Source organism: Ailuropoda melanoleuca, chromosome 4, assembly GCF_002007445.2.
Source record: "Ailuropoda melanoleuca isolate Jingjing chromosome 4, ASM200744v2, whole genome shotgun sequence".
Lineage (NCBI taxonomy): Eukaryota > Metazoa > Chordata > Mammalia > Carnivora > Ursidae > Ailuropoda > Ailuropoda melanoleuca.
In genome coordinates this window covers 15,717,699-15,734,720 of record NC_048221.1, presented here as the reverse complement: position 1 = coordinate 15,734,720, position 17,022 = coordinate 15,717,699, and the positions used below count along the sequence as shown (strand labels likewise).

At 45.6% G+C, this 17,022-nt stretch overlaps 1 protein-coding gene across 6 annotated transcripts in view; it reads left to right on the top strand.

The window, feature by feature from the left end:
* The window catches only part of LRRC2 (leucine rich repeat containing 2), a 43,668-nt gene that overhangs the window by 21,920 nt on the left and 4,726 nt on the right, over positions 1-17,022 (top strand). For all 6 annotated transcript variants that reach the window (XM_034658189.1, XM_034658187.1, XM_034658185.1 and 3 more), the window contains 5 exons: positions 4,896-5,103; positions 6,799-6,955; positions 7,692-7,828; positions 11,746-11,891; positions 13,445-13,600. In XM_034658189.1, coding sequence (XP_034514080.1) covers positions 4,896-5,103; positions 6,799-6,955; positions 7,692-7,828; positions 11,746-11,891; positions 13,445-13,600 — 804 coding nt within the window. The remainder of the gene's footprint in view (positions 1-4,895; positions 5,104-6,798; positions 6,956-7,691; positions 7,829-11,745; positions 11,892-13,444; positions 13,601-17,022) is intronic.

Below are 17,022 nucleotides of genomic sequence, written 5' to 3'. Positions count from 1 at the left end.
TGTTTCTTTTTAGTGAGATGTGTCTAATATCCTTTTTTTCCCTCCATCGTATGTTTGCTGCACCAAAATATGTGAGCCGTTGGTGTCGGTTTGTCATTTGTGATATAGGAAGGATGTATTCTCTAGGGCTTAATGGGCGTTGTTTCATTTCACTGACAGGGTAGCCCTTTGGGTTCTGTCTAAGGAATGAGGGTAGAAGAGACGTTCGCCTAAAAAGTGGTTGGTGAACACAGGGTTGGTGAACAGTGGCTGTGCTGTTGGCTGATACCTTTTTGGGGGGATTTCTTCTATTCGTTCAATCTGCATGACTTAGACCCAGGGTCTGCCCCACATCCTGACTGCGACAGTCAGATCTAGATCTGTAGGCAGGTGTCTACAGTCATTTATTTACTTATTTTTACAGATTTATTTATTTACTTAAGAAAGAGAGACAGTGCACATGAGCAGAGGGAGGGGCAGAGGGAGAGAGAGAATCTTAAGCAGTCTCCACACCCAGTATGGAACCGGACGTGGACCCTGAGATCATGACCTGGGCCGAAATCAAGAGTCGGATGCTTAACTGAGTTGCCCAGGTGGCCCTAGGTATTTACATTTATTTTTATCACATGGTATTAAAATACTTAAATTATATAGAAGGGCTAATAATGAAAAGTAACAATCCCAAACCAATCCCACCACTTTCTCCCAGTATTAAATTCATCTCTCTCCATGTGCTGGCGTTTTTATTTTATTTATTTATTTTTATTTTTAATTTCTTTCTTTTTTTTAAAGATTTTATTTATTTATTCGAGGGAGAGAGAGCAAGAGAGAGAGAGAGCACAAGCAGGGTGAAGGGCAGAGGGAGAAGCAGACTCCCTACCGAGCAGGGAGCCTGATGTGGGACTCGATCCCAAGACTCTGGGATCATGCCCTGAGCCCAAGGCAGGCACTTAACCGACTGAGCCACCCGGGTACCCCATGTGCTGGCATTTTAAACTTACCACTTTTATAACACTACATGGCGACCTCATACGTAGACCCTGAAGCCCTACCTCCTTGATTGCTGCGTGCTTACCCCAGCTCAGCTCACTCTGACGAGGATCTGGATAGGGTGGTAGCCAGGCTAGCCAGGGCCGTCGGCAAAATACTTTTTTAAAATGCTCCTCTTTCTCCCAGCTTAATGGCAAGCTTGAAACTCCAATGATATCCAAAGTCGTTTTGGAAGAGCAAAAAGTGTGTATGTAGACCTAGGGAGACAGCCCTGAAGAAGTTCAGGAACAAATGTCCTAGGCAGACCCAAGAGCAATGCAAATACTGAGGCGTGGGTTGACGTGGGTGTTCAAGGGAGAGCAAGGAGGCCAGTCAGCGGACCGGAAAAGCAAGCGAATGCACTAGTGGATACGGCCAGACAGGCCGGCAAGGGCACAGCTCTGGAGGGCCTTGGAGGCGCAGTGGAACATTGCTTTGCTGTGTGAAAGGAAGAGCCAAGGACAGGGTGTGACCGCCATTGTGACGGGCACTGCTGGTCTAGTTGAGACCGTAGGGAGGCAAGAGTGGTGGAAGGAGAGGCTGGTGCCTTGGACAGAATGGAAGCAGGGAAGGTGGTGAGGATCGTCTGCTTCTCGCAGAACTGACCATGTCTCTTGATGGATTTGATATGAAGTATGAAGAAAGCATAGAGTCAACTATGAGTGTGAGGTTTTTAGCCAGAGCATCTGGAAGCCTTTCACTGAGATGGGGAAAAGGCAGGTTTTAGGGTGAGGATTAGGAGTTTGGGTTGAACCATGTTAATTTGGGGACCCCTTTTTGACATTCAGGTGGAGATACGGGGGAAGCAAGGAGTCTGGATTCAGCGAGGCAGTCTTGGCTAGAGAACTGTAATTGGGCGTCATTGGCAGAGAGATATATTTAAAGCCACGCGCTGGGAGATATCCAAGGAATGAGTATAGATAGAGAAGGGCAGAGGCCCAAGGGCTGGGTGTTGGGACCTTGGAGATATGGAAGTTGGAAGTCGAGGGGGAGGCAGCCCAGCGACTAGAGAGGTAGGAGCGGAATCGGCAGAGAGAGGGGTCCTGGGAGCCAAGCGGCAACTAGCCTTCACGGGGGAGGCAGGGCTGTGCCAAATGCTGCCACGAGTCAGAAAAGATGAGGACTGGATTTGGCTACTGGGTCCAGCAAAGTGGAGGTCGTGATGACCTTGAAAATGGTTTCCAAAGAAGGGGGACGCTGAATGAAGGGGGTTCAACAGAGAACGGGGGGGGGTGGGAACGGATAATCGTGGATGTGAGCCAGCACAGCTCTTTCGTGGGGTTGGCTCTAAAGTGGAGCAGAGAAGCGGGCTTGACGGAACACGTGAGGTTGCAGGGGGTAGAGGAGGGCGTTGCCCTTCAGGTTGGGAGAAATAACGGCGCGCATGCGCCGATGGGAGTGATCCACGGGAGGGAAATACTCAGGAGAGAACCCGGGGCAGGAAGTCCTTGAGCAGGTGAGAGCCTGCATTTAGCACGGGAGGGGGTTGCCACAGGGAGGACCTGGGAGAGTTCTCTGAGACCAGCCGAAGCACAGGCAGCGTTGACAGGAACAGAAGTGAGCAGGTGGCGTGGATATGGTACTCCGAGCTCCAGGGCTGCTTCTCTTCCATTTCTTCCCTCCCTGAACTAGGAGCTCTGAGACGGAGGATGGGGTAGGTGCCGATGGAGGTTTGCTTGAAAGAGAGAAAATGTGCGAGTGTCACCTAGGGCCTGGGGCAAAGGGACAAGCTTGGGAGTGTGGTAGGGCTGTTGGGGTCACGATTCAAAGCGAGGCCAGTTTGCAAGGCGGTGAGTTTTCCTCCATGCTCATGTCCTGGGTGGGTGCAGGTGCGGAGCGGGGGGAGGGGGGGTTGTTGGAGGGAGTGGATGCCGGCTAAACTGAGGTTGGTCCAGGTGTACCTGAACGAGCAAGACAGGGGCAAGGGGGTTGAGGCGGGATGCAGGAGGGGATGAAAATGGGACCGTGAGGTGTATTTTATAAAAGCCTTACTGAGGAGCGTAACTTACACATGCATTTAAAAAATACTGCACGTACTTAAAGGATACAATTTGAAAAGTGTGATGTACGTATGTGTCCGTAAAACCATCTCCACAATCAAGATATGATCATATTCGTCACCTTCCAAGCCTCTTCCTTATTCTAGGAAGGAAGAGGCTTACTCTCATCCCCTATCCCCGGTGCCCGGACAGTCACTCCTACCTGTCGCTGGAGATGATTTTGCATTTATTAGAGTCTTAGAAATCATTTAATATAAGTGGCTTTTTTTTTTTTTTTTGGTCTGGATTCTTTCGTTCAGCCTCATGACGCGGAGACTCACTCATGTGGAAGTGTGATAAAGGGTTCATCTCTTTTTATTGCCGAGGAGCTTTCCAGTGTGGATAAGCCGCTGTGTGTGCATGCATTACCTGGGAGCATGCACTTGGGTTGTTTTCAGCTTTTGGCTCTGAAGCTAATAGGAACATAGGCCCACATCTTTGTATGGATATATGCTTTCCTCTCTCTTACAGAAATACCTAGGCATGGAGTATCTGGATCATATGGTAGATATAGGGTCTTTATAAAATCCATTGGGATCTAGAGAGTGGGTGACTGGCAGGGTCCAGCTGTGTCCCCAGCCACCCACCCCTGCATTGCAGCTCTCCTGAGGAATCACTGACATTAACCACATTCTGGTGCTGCTACCAAGCTTTGCTAACTAGTGTTCCTAACTTTTGGCTGGTGGAAAGACAGTCTGTAAGCCCTTACTAGAATGTTTCAATACCTGCGATTCCTTTAGCAGCGTGGTCCTGGCTCTGAATCAGGGGTCCTGGCTCCACGTCTTCTGCGTGCTATCCCTGCTTACTCATTCCCTAAGATTTGCACATTACAGGGTGGGGGTGGGGGTAGTCGGGGGTCTGAAAAAAAACCAGGCAGGACTCAAAGCAGTTGAAGCGACGTAAAGGAGAAGGTGATCGTAACTCCGAGCCCTGACGGTCCCAACCCAACAAGAGATGAGGGGAAGAGGTCTGGGCTTTCCCCACCTCACCGCACCCCTGCCCAACTTCTCACGGGGCAGCCAATCTGTGTGCTAAAGGTTAACCCTCGAAAAATGTGCAGTGATGACTCTGCTGCAGATATACAAGGAACGTGCGTTAAAAATTTGGTTTTTCTCATTATGAACGAGAGCACAAGCAGTGAGGTGTTAACAGCCAGTTCAAAGGAGAATCCAAAGGACAGACACATTTAGATATCAGGAAAATTGAAATGAACTTGCACACAGAAGAAACTGTCCTCAGAGATGGGGGAGGGTTGTCCCTCCACTAGACAGAATTGACTGGTGTGTCTGTAGTCAAGATTTATTTGTGTTGCTATCAGTTTTCTGCGAGTTCACTTCAATCTCTGCAGAGTTGTAAAGATCTGTCAGGTATGTTATAAACTGGGGGTGCCTGTATATTTCAAACCATATGCCCTTGAAAAATGAGCATATTCCTGTGGCCATACATTTAAAAAACAAAACAAAACAACTTGGGCTAGCACCACGTAATATCAAAGGAAATTGTAATTAATCGCATGCATAGGTAACTTTGGTAGAAATTTTAGGCAGGAATTCCATCCCACTCACCTTCTCTACTTTTTCAGTCAAAGTTGCTGATAATTCCCAACCATGAGGGTTTAAGATGCCCCTTACATTCCCACAGCAGAGGGACTGACATAAGAGGTGCAGGGGGGAGGGCTGAGGTTTGGTGGAGGGGGGGAGGGGAGATGGTGCTTGAGTCTCCCGCAGCCCCTGGGAAATCGCCGGCCTGGGGAAGGACTGCGCCTGCGCCCAGGGGGCCTGCCCGCTACTCTAGGCAGGTGAGGGCAGTTCTCCAGGAGCATGACTTGGGCCTGTGCTGTCCGTTTAGGATAAAGGAGGAGTGGAACTTCGTGGCCGAGTGCAGGAGGAAAGGCATCCCCCAGGCTGCATACTGCAAGAATGGCTTTGTAGACACCAGCGTGAGGCTTCTAGAAAAGATCGAAAGGAATACCCTTGCGAGGCAGAGTTCACTTTCCAAGGAGAGAGACAAACGGAGCAGTGCATTTGTGTTTGAACTTTCGGGGGAGCAGTGGACGGTGAGTACAGCAAGGGGCTGCCCCATGTGCACCGCTGAGCTCTGCTCAAGGCATTGATTGGCCTTGGCCCAAAGAGAGCTTTCCCATGGATGGGGAGGAGCCGGTTGCCTGCTCGGAACCAGGTTCTCGCCTCCCTTCCTCAGTGCCAGACCCCGTAGTCCCGGGGAGGGCAGTGGGATCCCTCTGAGGCTGGCAGGGGCTGGGACCCCGGCGGCCCTCCCCAGGATGGCACAGCTTTTCAAATGTTTAGTCCTGCAGTCTCTCCCCCAGACCTTTAAAATCACTCTTTGCACCACCCCCCTTTTTAAAATGAACTGAGCCTTTTAGGTAACACCCCTCAGTGGTGGTGACAGACCCTTTAGCTGCTTTTCCTCCTGAGATCCTGAGGCCAGGACAAAGATGTCCCCCCCTTCTTTCCTCAGGTGTTTACAGGTGGCTTCCTGCTCCCACTGCCCCCGACCTGCTGCTTTGCTTGGGGGCGCATCTGCAGAGCTTGCCCGTGATCTGACATTTCCTGGTGGAAGCAGCACCTGAGTATGCCAAGGGCAAGCCAGCTGGGACCATGGTCCCTTTCTGAGGGACAGGGTTCTCTGGAACCTGCCCTCCATCTCTTTCTATCCCCCCAACTATGGTTGAAGGCACTCTGGGCTGGGAGACTGAATTCTGGGAGGTGATCCTGGGGCCGCCCTTTATTGTCCATGTGATGTGGGGGCAGTTTACTCCACTTTCATATATTTTATCTCCTCCCCGGTGAAATGGTGCTAACACCTGCCTTGGCTCCCTTGTTGGGCTGTTGCGGGTTCTAAATGAGCCCATATTCTATGGCACCGACTTGTTGGCTGCCCTGCCCTCTGAAACTGGGAGAGATTCTTACTGTACAACCTCTGGTCTTCTTTCTCCTGCATCCCAATCAGTGAGACAGTGGGTGCTCTTCTGCATATCTAATTAAATCATTCTCATGTGCCATCGTCAAACATGGTCCTGGTCTAAGCACTTACCCACAGGGGTTACCTAGCCCCCCTGGAGATCCTCCAGCCATAAGCACTTCTCAGCACCTTTGCAATTGTATCCCAGAGCCCTTGAGCTAGGGGCGGCCTTGGGTGCTGCTGAGTTCCCCGTCCCTTCACAAGTGAAGGCCCAGGGAGGTGGTGCGCCTGGGAAAGACGCAGAGCCTGGCCCCGCGTTCAGGTCTCCCTGCTATCTTTCTGGTGCTCTTTCCTATGAGAGACTCAAAAATATTGAGAAGCTTGGCACAGCAACTACTAGATCTTTATCAAGCAACTAAGGAGGGAAACGTAGCACGAATTTTAAAATCCAACGCATGGACAGATTTTGTTTTCAGAAGATGTTAAATCAGTGTGTTGTAAATCACTGATATGTGTCGTGGCTATGGGTGTGAGCCAGGTTGTCTGTGCTCACTGGGCGTTTGATCTTAATATCAGGAATTCACAGTGAGTTTGAAATTGGGCCAATCCACTCTTGTGAAATTAATGACAACCCTAGAGTCTTAAAGGGGCTTCTTGGAGGGGCTGTGGAGCGGGCTAAGGTTAGGCTGTGGATGCTCTCACCCATGCTCTCTCGCTTCTTGCCTTTCACGTAAATGCCTGGTTGTACTTGTTGGCTTTGTGCATGCCGCCGCTCGGCTCCGACACCTTGAGGACCTAGTAGTGACTGATGTCATTCATTCTGTTTTAGGAGCTCCCAGATTCGTTGAAGGAGCAGACACACCTGAAAGAGTGGCATATCAGTAATACCCTGATTCAAATCATTCCTACCTATATCGAGCTGTTTCAGGCGATGAGAATTCTGGATCTGCCCAAAAACCAAATCTCCCGTCTTCCAGCTGAAATCGGTATGTTCCCCAGCAGGAGCCTCCGTGTTCTTGGCTGGCAAGCAGGCAGCTGGTGGGCAGGTGGCGGCGTGGCACTTTCTTCCCCTCCTGGCCCAGGATGCTGCTGGGTGGGGCTGTTTCCTGTGTTCCCAGAGCTGCTGGTTAGTTCGCAAGGTCCCCTCGGGGCAGTGATACCAGAGCCACCTGCAGAACTCAGCCCAGACACTCGCCGATGGCTCAGAAACGAGAAGTCTCATGAGTGAACAATGCCGTGTTTAGGAACTTTTAGTTTATTTTCTTTTAGTTTTAGAAAGTTAAGCATGCAGTGACATGTTCATTGCAAACATAAAATACGACCAATTGTTCCCCTATAAGTTTAGTGTAGCCTATTATGTCATTTTGATCAACATTTTATAATTCTCCATCATTTTTCTGTTGCGCTGCAGTACCTTAAAACGAAGTGATCATTACTGCTTCTCTTTCTCTTGGGGTGTGTGGGAAGAAGCTCTGGGGGCTGCCTAGAGTTTCGTGAAGGATTAACTAGAGAGTAAGCATAAAATGCTCTGATCAAGGACTGACACGCTCAGGATAAAAGACGAGCTGATGCTTAATAAGGCGCTTAAAAAAGGAATACAAAGTTGCGTTTCCTGTCTCCCCCATCGTCACTTACACAAATATTTTATATCTTTGTCTTGTGTTTGTTGTTAAAAGACCTTAAAGATTCTTCCCCATGGTTGTTCATTTGTTTGGATGATAGGTCGTTTGAAGAACCTGCAAGAACTCAATGTGAGTTTCAACCGTCTGAAGAGCATTCCTCCAGAACTGGGGGACTGTGAAAATCTAGAGAAACTGGACTGTTCTGGAAACCTAGAATTAACCGAGCTCCCCTTTGAGGTAAGAAAGCAATCATTTTTGCACTATGATTTACTTTTATTAGGCTTATGACATGGGATAATCTATAATGCGGGGAAAACATTTTACGAGATGAAATCCATCTTTATTATATCATACTTTCTTGACATTTCAATCACCCTATACCACCCTACACCCAATACCCTATACCAGCAATTAGAAGGTCTTTTAGCATGTTCTTACACTAGGCCAGGAGCTGAATTTAAGTTCAGAAAAGTTATCAAAAAGAAACAAACAAAACTAGGCAAAACGTCCTGTTTTCATACAAGATATTTTCATTTAACTCCTATTCAATATATGATGCCTATTGTCTATAATGCAGACCCAGATTTATTTATCCACAGTGGTAAAATAAACTGGAAACAGTTGGAAATAAAGGGCGTAAAATTAAAAGAAAAAAGCTTATATATTCATAGAAACGTGTAGATAACCAAAGTAGTCTTAACAGATAGGATTTTGAAAGTCCATTAATTTAAACAATATTCACTGGTGACTTTTGCTCTGTATGCACTGGAGAAATGATTTAAAATCACATTCTGAGGAAATGGAGCCGCTGAGAGGGAAGAGTGTTGCCAAACAAAACTTAATGGGCTTTTTACACTGAAGGGAGATAGAGATCTCATAATCCTGCTGGTAACGAGCAGACTGGAAACAGTATTGCTGGCGTGGTGCTGACAAGGCCCTGGCTCCTGAATAGAGTCCTAGATGGGGTGTTACTCTCCTTGCCTGGAAACTTCTGGGTGGGAGGAAGTGGCTGCTTCCACCATCGCCCCAGCAAATGCCCGCAAGTGGTCCAGGTGAGGGCGTCCACCTAGGGGCATGACTTCCTGCATGAGATTGCTCATTCCCCAGGCCTCCCCAGTTTATTAATTTAATTTAATTTAATTTAATTAATTTATTTTTAAAGACTTGTTTTATTTATTTGACAGAGAGAGAAAGAGAGAGTGTGCACACAAGCAGGGGAAGGGGCAGAGGGAGAGGGAGAAGCAGGCTTCCTGCTAAGCAGGGAGCCTGATGCAGGGCTCCATCCCAGGGTTCCAGGATCATGACCCGAGCCAAAGGCAGATGCTCGATCGACTGAGCCACCCAGGCGCCCCCGGGTCTCCCCAGTTTAGAAAGTGGCTCGGTCTTCCTTTGGTGGTCCAGGCTGGAAGCAAGCCAAGTCATCTTGACTTCTCTTGCTCCCACGCCCCGTATCCACTCTGTAATAAGTCCCGTTGAGCATGCCCTTCAGAATAGGTTCTGTATCTGACATCCACCCAGCACCTTGCCACCAACACCCTAGTCCAAGCCTGCGCTGTCCACCATCTGGACTGGACCACAGCCTTCTAGGCTTGCCTTGCTGTTCCTTCTCTCCCCACCTTTATTGAGATATAATTTATAGACCCCCAGATTTAGCCATAAGTGTACAATTCACCATAATTCACTTTTAGGATCTTTCTAGCATTCCCTCAAAATTCTGTCCCCCCTGTTTGCAGTTAATCCGCATGAGTGGGCGTATTAGGCAGCCCTAGGCAACCACAATTTGGGTTTGTTTTTTTTTTCCTGGCAAACAGCAATGTCCTGCTGATTCACCTATGTTGACATAGGTGGGAGCAAATGTACTCAGGATATCGATTTTTAGGCTCTTTGCTTTGAATGGGATTCTGTAAATGCGCTGTACTTGTTACAGTTCCCCAGTTGGCTCCGTTATAATAGCTCACTGACTCTTCTTACATATAACTTCACTATTTCCAGCCTGGAGAGCTCTCACTGGCCATAAATTTCAGCCACCTGTTCAAACTATGGCTTATTCAAGATAAATAGATTATGTAGCCAGAGACAGGTCAGGTCTCAGCCTCATGTGTCCAACTTGTATGTTTCCAAAGGAGGCACACAGCAGCCCAGGTTCTGGTCTCTACAGACTAAGGAAAGCACTGTTTGCCCGGATGCCATATCCAAATGTGGGCATTAAAACTTTTTTTTTTTTTGGTTAAACACGTAGCATTGCATTTACCATTGTGACCATTTTTAAGTGTATGGTTTGCTAGGGTTCACTGTATTCACATCATTGCACCTGTCTTCATGAGGAAGCTTCTCCCACAAATAATTGACACAATCCTGAATTCAGGTTCAAACAGACCACTAGTAGAATGCATGACCCATGGAGGGAGCTACCAGGAATTTTGAGACAAAGGTAAAGATAATGAAACTTCACTTTGTGAGTGAGTGTTGTATTTACTCTGATTGACTGTCAGATTTTTCTCTGGACAGCACTGGAATTTTCAGGCAAATATAACTACTTTTCAAAAGAGTTTATGAGTGTTTCGTTTTGCCTTTGATGATGGTAGGTAGTGCGGAATGACTCCATCCAGGCATTTGCTCTCCTTGCTGGTTTGATGCCACTGTGATTTTCCTTATTCTAATTTTCACGGAAGTCTTAACTTATTGAGGATATTTAAAGGAAAGATTTGGGGTGCCTGGGTGGCTCAGTTGGTTAAGCGTCTGCCTTTGGCTCAGGTCATGATCCTAGGGTCTTGGGATTAAGCCCCATGTCAGGCTCCCTGCTCAGTGGGCAGCCTGCTTCTCTCTCTCCCTCTGCCTGCTGCTCCCCTGCTTGTGTTCTCTCTCACTCTATCTGTCAAATAAATCTTAAAAAAAAAAAAGGAAAGAACTTACTTTTTTTACAGTCTGAAAAATGTTCCTTCTACATTTATTGTAAAAAGAAGAAAGACGAGACTGATGGTAACCCAGTGTTGATTTTTCTGCCAATCTGAGAACTCTGGCAACACAGTCAGAGACTTTAGACTGAATTATGGGCACTCCAAACATCTTTTTTGACTGCTTATTCACCGTCACATTACTATTTTCACATTCATTTCCATAAATTCAAAACAAGAGCAAAATTAGAATGTGCCCATTCAAAGGGGTGAGTTTGACCTGTGTGTCACTAAAGCAAACGTGGCAATAGGGAATTAGGTATCATATTAAGGTAAAGAAAGGCATGTCTACTGCCTCGTTCTTTTCTAGATTTCAGTCATTCCTTCTGTTGGTCCAACTGGCTGCATATTGAATATTGTGTAACAGTTTAGAAAATGTGTTCTGAGAGGCAGCCCAAATGTTGTTTGTGGACTCTGAAAATAAGTCAGTAAAAGGTAGCTCCTTCTATATGTCGCAGCCATGACCCGACTTATAAAAACAAATCCAAACACGAGACACTTTTCCTACTTCGTTCAATATTTGCAGATTTGCATTTGAAATAAAAAAGTATACTTCCCTACATATCCAGTTACCATGTTTAAAAACACAAATTATGGAGATGAGACATAAGGAATAGAGATTTCTGATTGGTTGCCACGTCCCTTCATGAGTTCAAATGTGAGTCTTTTTAAGATTTGCCAAACTCCTTGTGGCCGTCTTCAAGTCATTCTATTTTTTTTTTAAGGCTTACGCTTTTTGTCTTCTGTGACTTTGCACATGCTGTTCCCCACCCAGAGTTCCCTTCCCTATCTTTCCACCTGTCGAGGAACCTCAGGGCCCTAAAAACTCCATTCTCTGTGAAATCTTTCCTGACCCCTTCCCTTACCCGCCCCCTGCAACGTGACATTGGCACATTAGCCCCTTATGTCTGTGTTACCGATCGCACCCAGTTGAAAACTTCTTCACGTTGGTTCTTGCTACATAAAATGGCATTGCTTATTTTCAAAAGTGTGACCTCCTGGAGGGGAGCCCCTGCATGCTGTTGATCTCAGACTACCCGGCATGGAGCACATCGTCAGCGCTCCAAAATACATACTCTCCCGATCTGTGTTGCATCTGTTCTTAGAAGTGCCTTTGGGATGAAATAGCACCTGAAAATTACTAGTCGAACATACCCACCCTTACAAAAGTAATTAGAATATGTTGTTATTCCTTTCTAGTTAAGTAACTTGAAGCAAGTTACATTTGTAGATATCTCAGCGAACAAGTTTGCCAGCGTCCCGATCTGTGTCCTCAGGATGTGTAATTTGCAGTGGTTGGATCTCAGCAACAATAGCCTGAATGACCTGCCCCAAGATATAGACAGGTAGCTACTCGCATTCAGAAGGTGAGGTGTGTGACTCAGTTACTAACGCCTTAAACTCCGTTACCATCTGAAACGTGCATAACACACGAGTGGTCTTTGAAGTCAGTGAGTTTTCCAAGCGCTTATTGTCTCTGGGAGATGAGTTTCGTGGTTTATATAATAAGACAGTTTCCAGTCTGCCTCATACGTGTGCATGTGTATGTATGTGCATTTGAACACCTCTCTGTTGACTTGGTGAACTTCAATTTACTCGAGTCCTCAACAGAATGACACCATTAACTTTCCTTTTCCCTCTTTTCCCCCATCTTTATTATATTTGGAATAGAAACATATCACTCTATGTCTCGATATATATGTTATATATGGAAGAGGATCGTATTACTCTAGGTTTAGGATATCAGTAAGGATTATTTTTATTGGTTTCACTTATTGATTTATCGCACATAGTCTCTCAAACAGAATTGATAGGATGAGTAAGGTTTTTCTAATTATATCCTTGTATTTCGTGTTCAAAAAATAATTACCCTGGGCCGCCTGGCTGGCGCAGTCAGTAGAGCACGCAACTCCTGATCATGGGGTCATGAGTTCAAGCCCCACATTGAGCATAGCGGTTACTCAAAAAAAATAAATAAATTACACTGAGTCACGTAAGATCCATTCATTCGCTCATTTATGTCATTCATTCATTCCACCAATGATATTAGGCTCCTGTACGGCAGGCCCAGAGTTTAAAATGGTGAATGGAACAAAGTATCTGGCCTCCTGGGATCCACAGTCTTCTTTGTAAGGATAGAGCATAATAAGTAAGCTGTCGTGACACAGAAGCCAAAACTGACTTAGTTCCAAAGGTCACTCACATAACCTTTTTCTTCTCCTGGTACCTATGATGTGTATCGGTGCTTTCCACGTTTGTGACACTAAGTGGGAATTGTTTTAGTTTGGAATACGAGGGGAACTTTGTGAAATATTTGTGGGATAGGTCAAGATTTTGTAAATGAGTGCAAGAAAAAACTGGAGAGGAGGGTCACCAAGTTAGAATAAAATGGAAAGCAAATAAAACATATCTGGAGTGCATTTTGCTCATTTCCTTTTCATTCTTCAGGTTTCTTTCCATTTTAAAGTTAGAAAATACGATGGGAGAGGAATACTGGGCTTTCAAGATATACACCAGCAAATCTGTTGCCCAAATCTGTTCATTCTCGGCCCCATCTCCAGTACGGTTCCTTTCCCATCCCCTGCTGGCCCCAGAGAATGCGGCAGAACTTGGAGAGATGTACTGATGGTCAGGCCCCTCCCAGACTAGTGTATAATGTGCAGTTTGCTTACCCTGCTGCTCTCTTTGTCTTTGCTTGGCAATTAAGCCAGTGAAAATGTAAAAAAACCCAAATCGTGTCCCCTGGCATGACTTTAAAAGTCCATTTCTTCTCATAAGGGTCACATATATAAAATAATCTACCTAGGGATTCCATACCCGAATTTATTTGCCATTCACTTTGTTTTTCTCCACTATGAAATTAATCCTTACAAGTCTAATCTCTTTTACTTCTTCTCAGGCTAGAAGAACTGCAGACCTTTCTCTTGTATAAAAACAAGCTGACCTATCTTCCTTACGCCTTGCTTAACTTAAAGAAACTCACCTTGTTAGTCGTCAGTGGGGACCATTTGGTGGAGCTCCCGACTGCCCTGTGTGACTCATCCACACCTTTAAAGTGAGTAGATCCCCGTAGAGACATTCACGCGCGCGGTAAGGAGCACCTGGAGCCCACCTGTCCCAGGAACCAGATTGGGTGGTTCTTGGGCTCGGAGGACCTGATCCCAGTTCACGGAAGTTTCACTTGCCTTTTTACAGGATTTTGAAGTTTTTGGCCAATGGCACGGGGAGGTCAATTCCAGAGGATTTCTGGACAAAATGCTACTGTTGCTTGAAGCGCTACAAAGCACATTCCCAGGGCTCCCTGGTTGTCTTACCCTTTTTTGGTTTCCTGAAAGGAATCTGTAAACCACCCCAAACTAAGAAAAACCATCCCTGCAAATGTGATACAGGTTCTAATCTGGCGTGAGATATTGAACAGTCTTTCTTACCTTAAAAGGGAACTTGAGAAGCCCCAGCTCCACCCTCCCTGGAAGCTGACTCCAGGCCACCTGGACACGGCTGCTCCCAGTGAGAGCCAGTGCTCCCTGTGTCCAGAGACCCACCTGTCTTAAGCACCAGGTGTTCGCTCAAACCACCACTCAATTTCCCACAGACGTCCAGTTCTTTCAGTGGTAAATGGTTGCTGTCGGCATAAACCTTTCTCATCTTCCAATCCTGGCAATAAGGTGCATAGCAGACAGAAATAGAGAAGTGAACTATTGCAAAGAGAGAGACTAAATTCATTCCTGTGTTAAACACAAGATGAACAGGGTTATGACATTTCTCCCCACTGGCCCACTATGCTCCTTCCACTGGAATGGATCTTCCCCTGCCCTTGGCTGTCTTAAGAATGTCTTCTGGATAAGAAGAGGCCCCCCGGTGGGAGGGGGAGCAGGACCCTCCCCCACCTTGGAGCCCTTTCCACACTCTGGCAACCGGGAGCAGGCGTGGCAACTTCACAGCCAAGGACAGGAAGGGAACTCCTGGTCGGGAGTCATTTCAAATGATATAATCGTAGGACTTGGAAATTTAAAAGACTCAGATGGAAGCTCTTTGAATTAATAAAAGTTTAATAAAAACACTGGATATAAGTTTGCATTAAGACCTTTATGTCTTACTGGTTTCTTAGGAATAACCTATAGGAAAATAATGGACAAAATGATGGCAGTAGTTATATTAGCCAAAAATATAAAAATCTAAAAAAAGAAATCTAGAAAAAATGCTAGTAAAATAGCTCTCTTATGTGAAGAAAACGAAAAAATGTTCCCAAAGGCTACCAAAGAGGTTTTGAGTATTTGGAAAGACATACTGTGACTTTTCTGGATAAAAAGGAGATAAAGATGCGATTTCTTTGAAAAATTATACTTCAGTGTAATGTGATTCCAGCCATATCTCCAGTGGGATTTCGTTTGTGGCACTTGAACAACTGATTGGAAAGTATATCTGAAAGGCAAAAAGCTAAGAACAGCGACAGTAATTTTCGAAACCAAGAGTAACGGGACAGAATTTTGCCTTACTGAGAATGACAATGTGTTTAAAAGGTATAATAATCAAAATGAGGTGGTGCTAGGCAATGATTTGTAGGTGAATTATTAGAACAGAGTAGGTAGTACTGGAAGTGAGTCTAATCTATGATACGGGGATTTTCATAAACCAGTGGGGAAGGTCTGATGACCGAATACACCATTAGGGACATGGGCTAATTAGGGAAAGATGAAGCCTGTTCTTCACTTTACAGGGTCAGAAAGCTTATGGCCTATAGCCATATATATGCTGTGTGTCGTATAGGGAGACATCTAGATTAAGCCACAGATTAAATAGAAAAAGGAGACTCTAAAAAGAATAAGAAATGCCATGTTACTGATAGTGGATTGACCATCCCTCTTGAGACCCTGTTGAGATGAGGAAAAAGATAGAACCTATAAGCCCACCATGATGGAGAAAGCAGGGGAAGGCAGACGCAACTGTGGTGACTGATAAAAATAGAATGGAATAGGCTCAAGCTCCGAGACCAAACCAAGAAATGAGCCCATTGGCCCTGGAGAACTCCGAAGAAGCATGTGGTCAGAAATTCCAGGTCTGGGTTGGTGCAGATTGAGGCAGGGTGCTAAAAACAAAAGGACAATTTCATATAAACAAATGATCCCCCGCCTTCCAATCTCCTCCTCGATTCCATTGGGTAGACCACTCAGCATCTGACCAAAAGTCTGAGGTTTCATCTAGGGTGGCCGTAGAGGGAAAGACCCTGGATTTTTATGTTTAGAGACTCACCAGGGACTAGCAGCTTTTTGCCCATGTGGTCACCCACGGGTGGGCTGGCACCTGGGCAAGGACAGTCTGCACGTGCGGATGCCCAGCCAACATTTTGTGGTCTTAGCCTCAAACATGAAGATGTCACCGAGCCTTTCCAGATAATTGTCACAAAAACATGGATTTTTCAATTTTAGAATCAAACTGCAGGCAAGATAGAAAAGTTAAATATGGCGGATCAGAATGCGGATGGTGTTGGTGTTAACAGTGTAAAAGTATTTGATGTCTGTGATGTGCTTTGAATGCATCAGAAAATAAGGTGGCTCGATGAGTAGATCAAGGGGTTGGATACCCGATGGGTGTGTGATAAAGCAGGTGCAGTAAAATCTTAAGTATGGAACCTAGGTAGTGAGGACAGGGGTGTTCACTGTAACATTTTTTTTTTTTTATTTTTCTGAATGTTGGCAATTTTCATAGTGGAATGTTGAAAAAGTGAAAGTATAGATCATAAAAACTGGGAGGTGGGAGGGTCAGGGAACTGAAGAGAAGGGAAGGAATATCTCCACTCCACTTGATTAAACAACATTGAAGTATTGATCCTACGTAAAAGAGAGCTCCAGTAGGTTAAGTAAAAATAATGATTGATGAAAGAATTGCCTCTGGGGAGTTGAGACACAGAGATGGGGTGAGAGACTATGGTTTTAAGTTAAAAAGTATCCTTGCACTATTCAAATTTTAAAATACGTACAGTGATTACTCTGATAAAACATTGAAGAATGATAAAATACAGGCTTTTTTTTTCTTTGGATGGGGATAGACGATAAAATTAACTCAATGAAAGAGCTTGCAAAGGGGACACCTGGGTGGCTCAGTCGGTTAAGTGTCTGCTTTGGGCTCAGGTCGTGATCCCAGGGTCCTGGGATCCAGCCCCATGTCAGGCTTCCTCTTCCTCTGCCCGCCCCCCTCAAGCTGTCTCTCTCTCTCTCTCTCTCCCTCTCTCAAATAAATAAATAGAACCTTAAAAAAGAAAAAGAGCTTGCAAAGGAAAAGTTGTGTGGATTTATCCACAAAGAGATTAAAACTTTTTGCTTTCTCCACATTTAGACATTACATAAAATTACAAGGAAAATGAACTGGGAAATACATGTACTAAAATAGGGCAGGTGGGCTTTATCTTCCATGTGTATAGAACTTCTACAAACCAATGAGAACGATACCACCCAAGCCAGCAGGGCCCACACTTGCAGC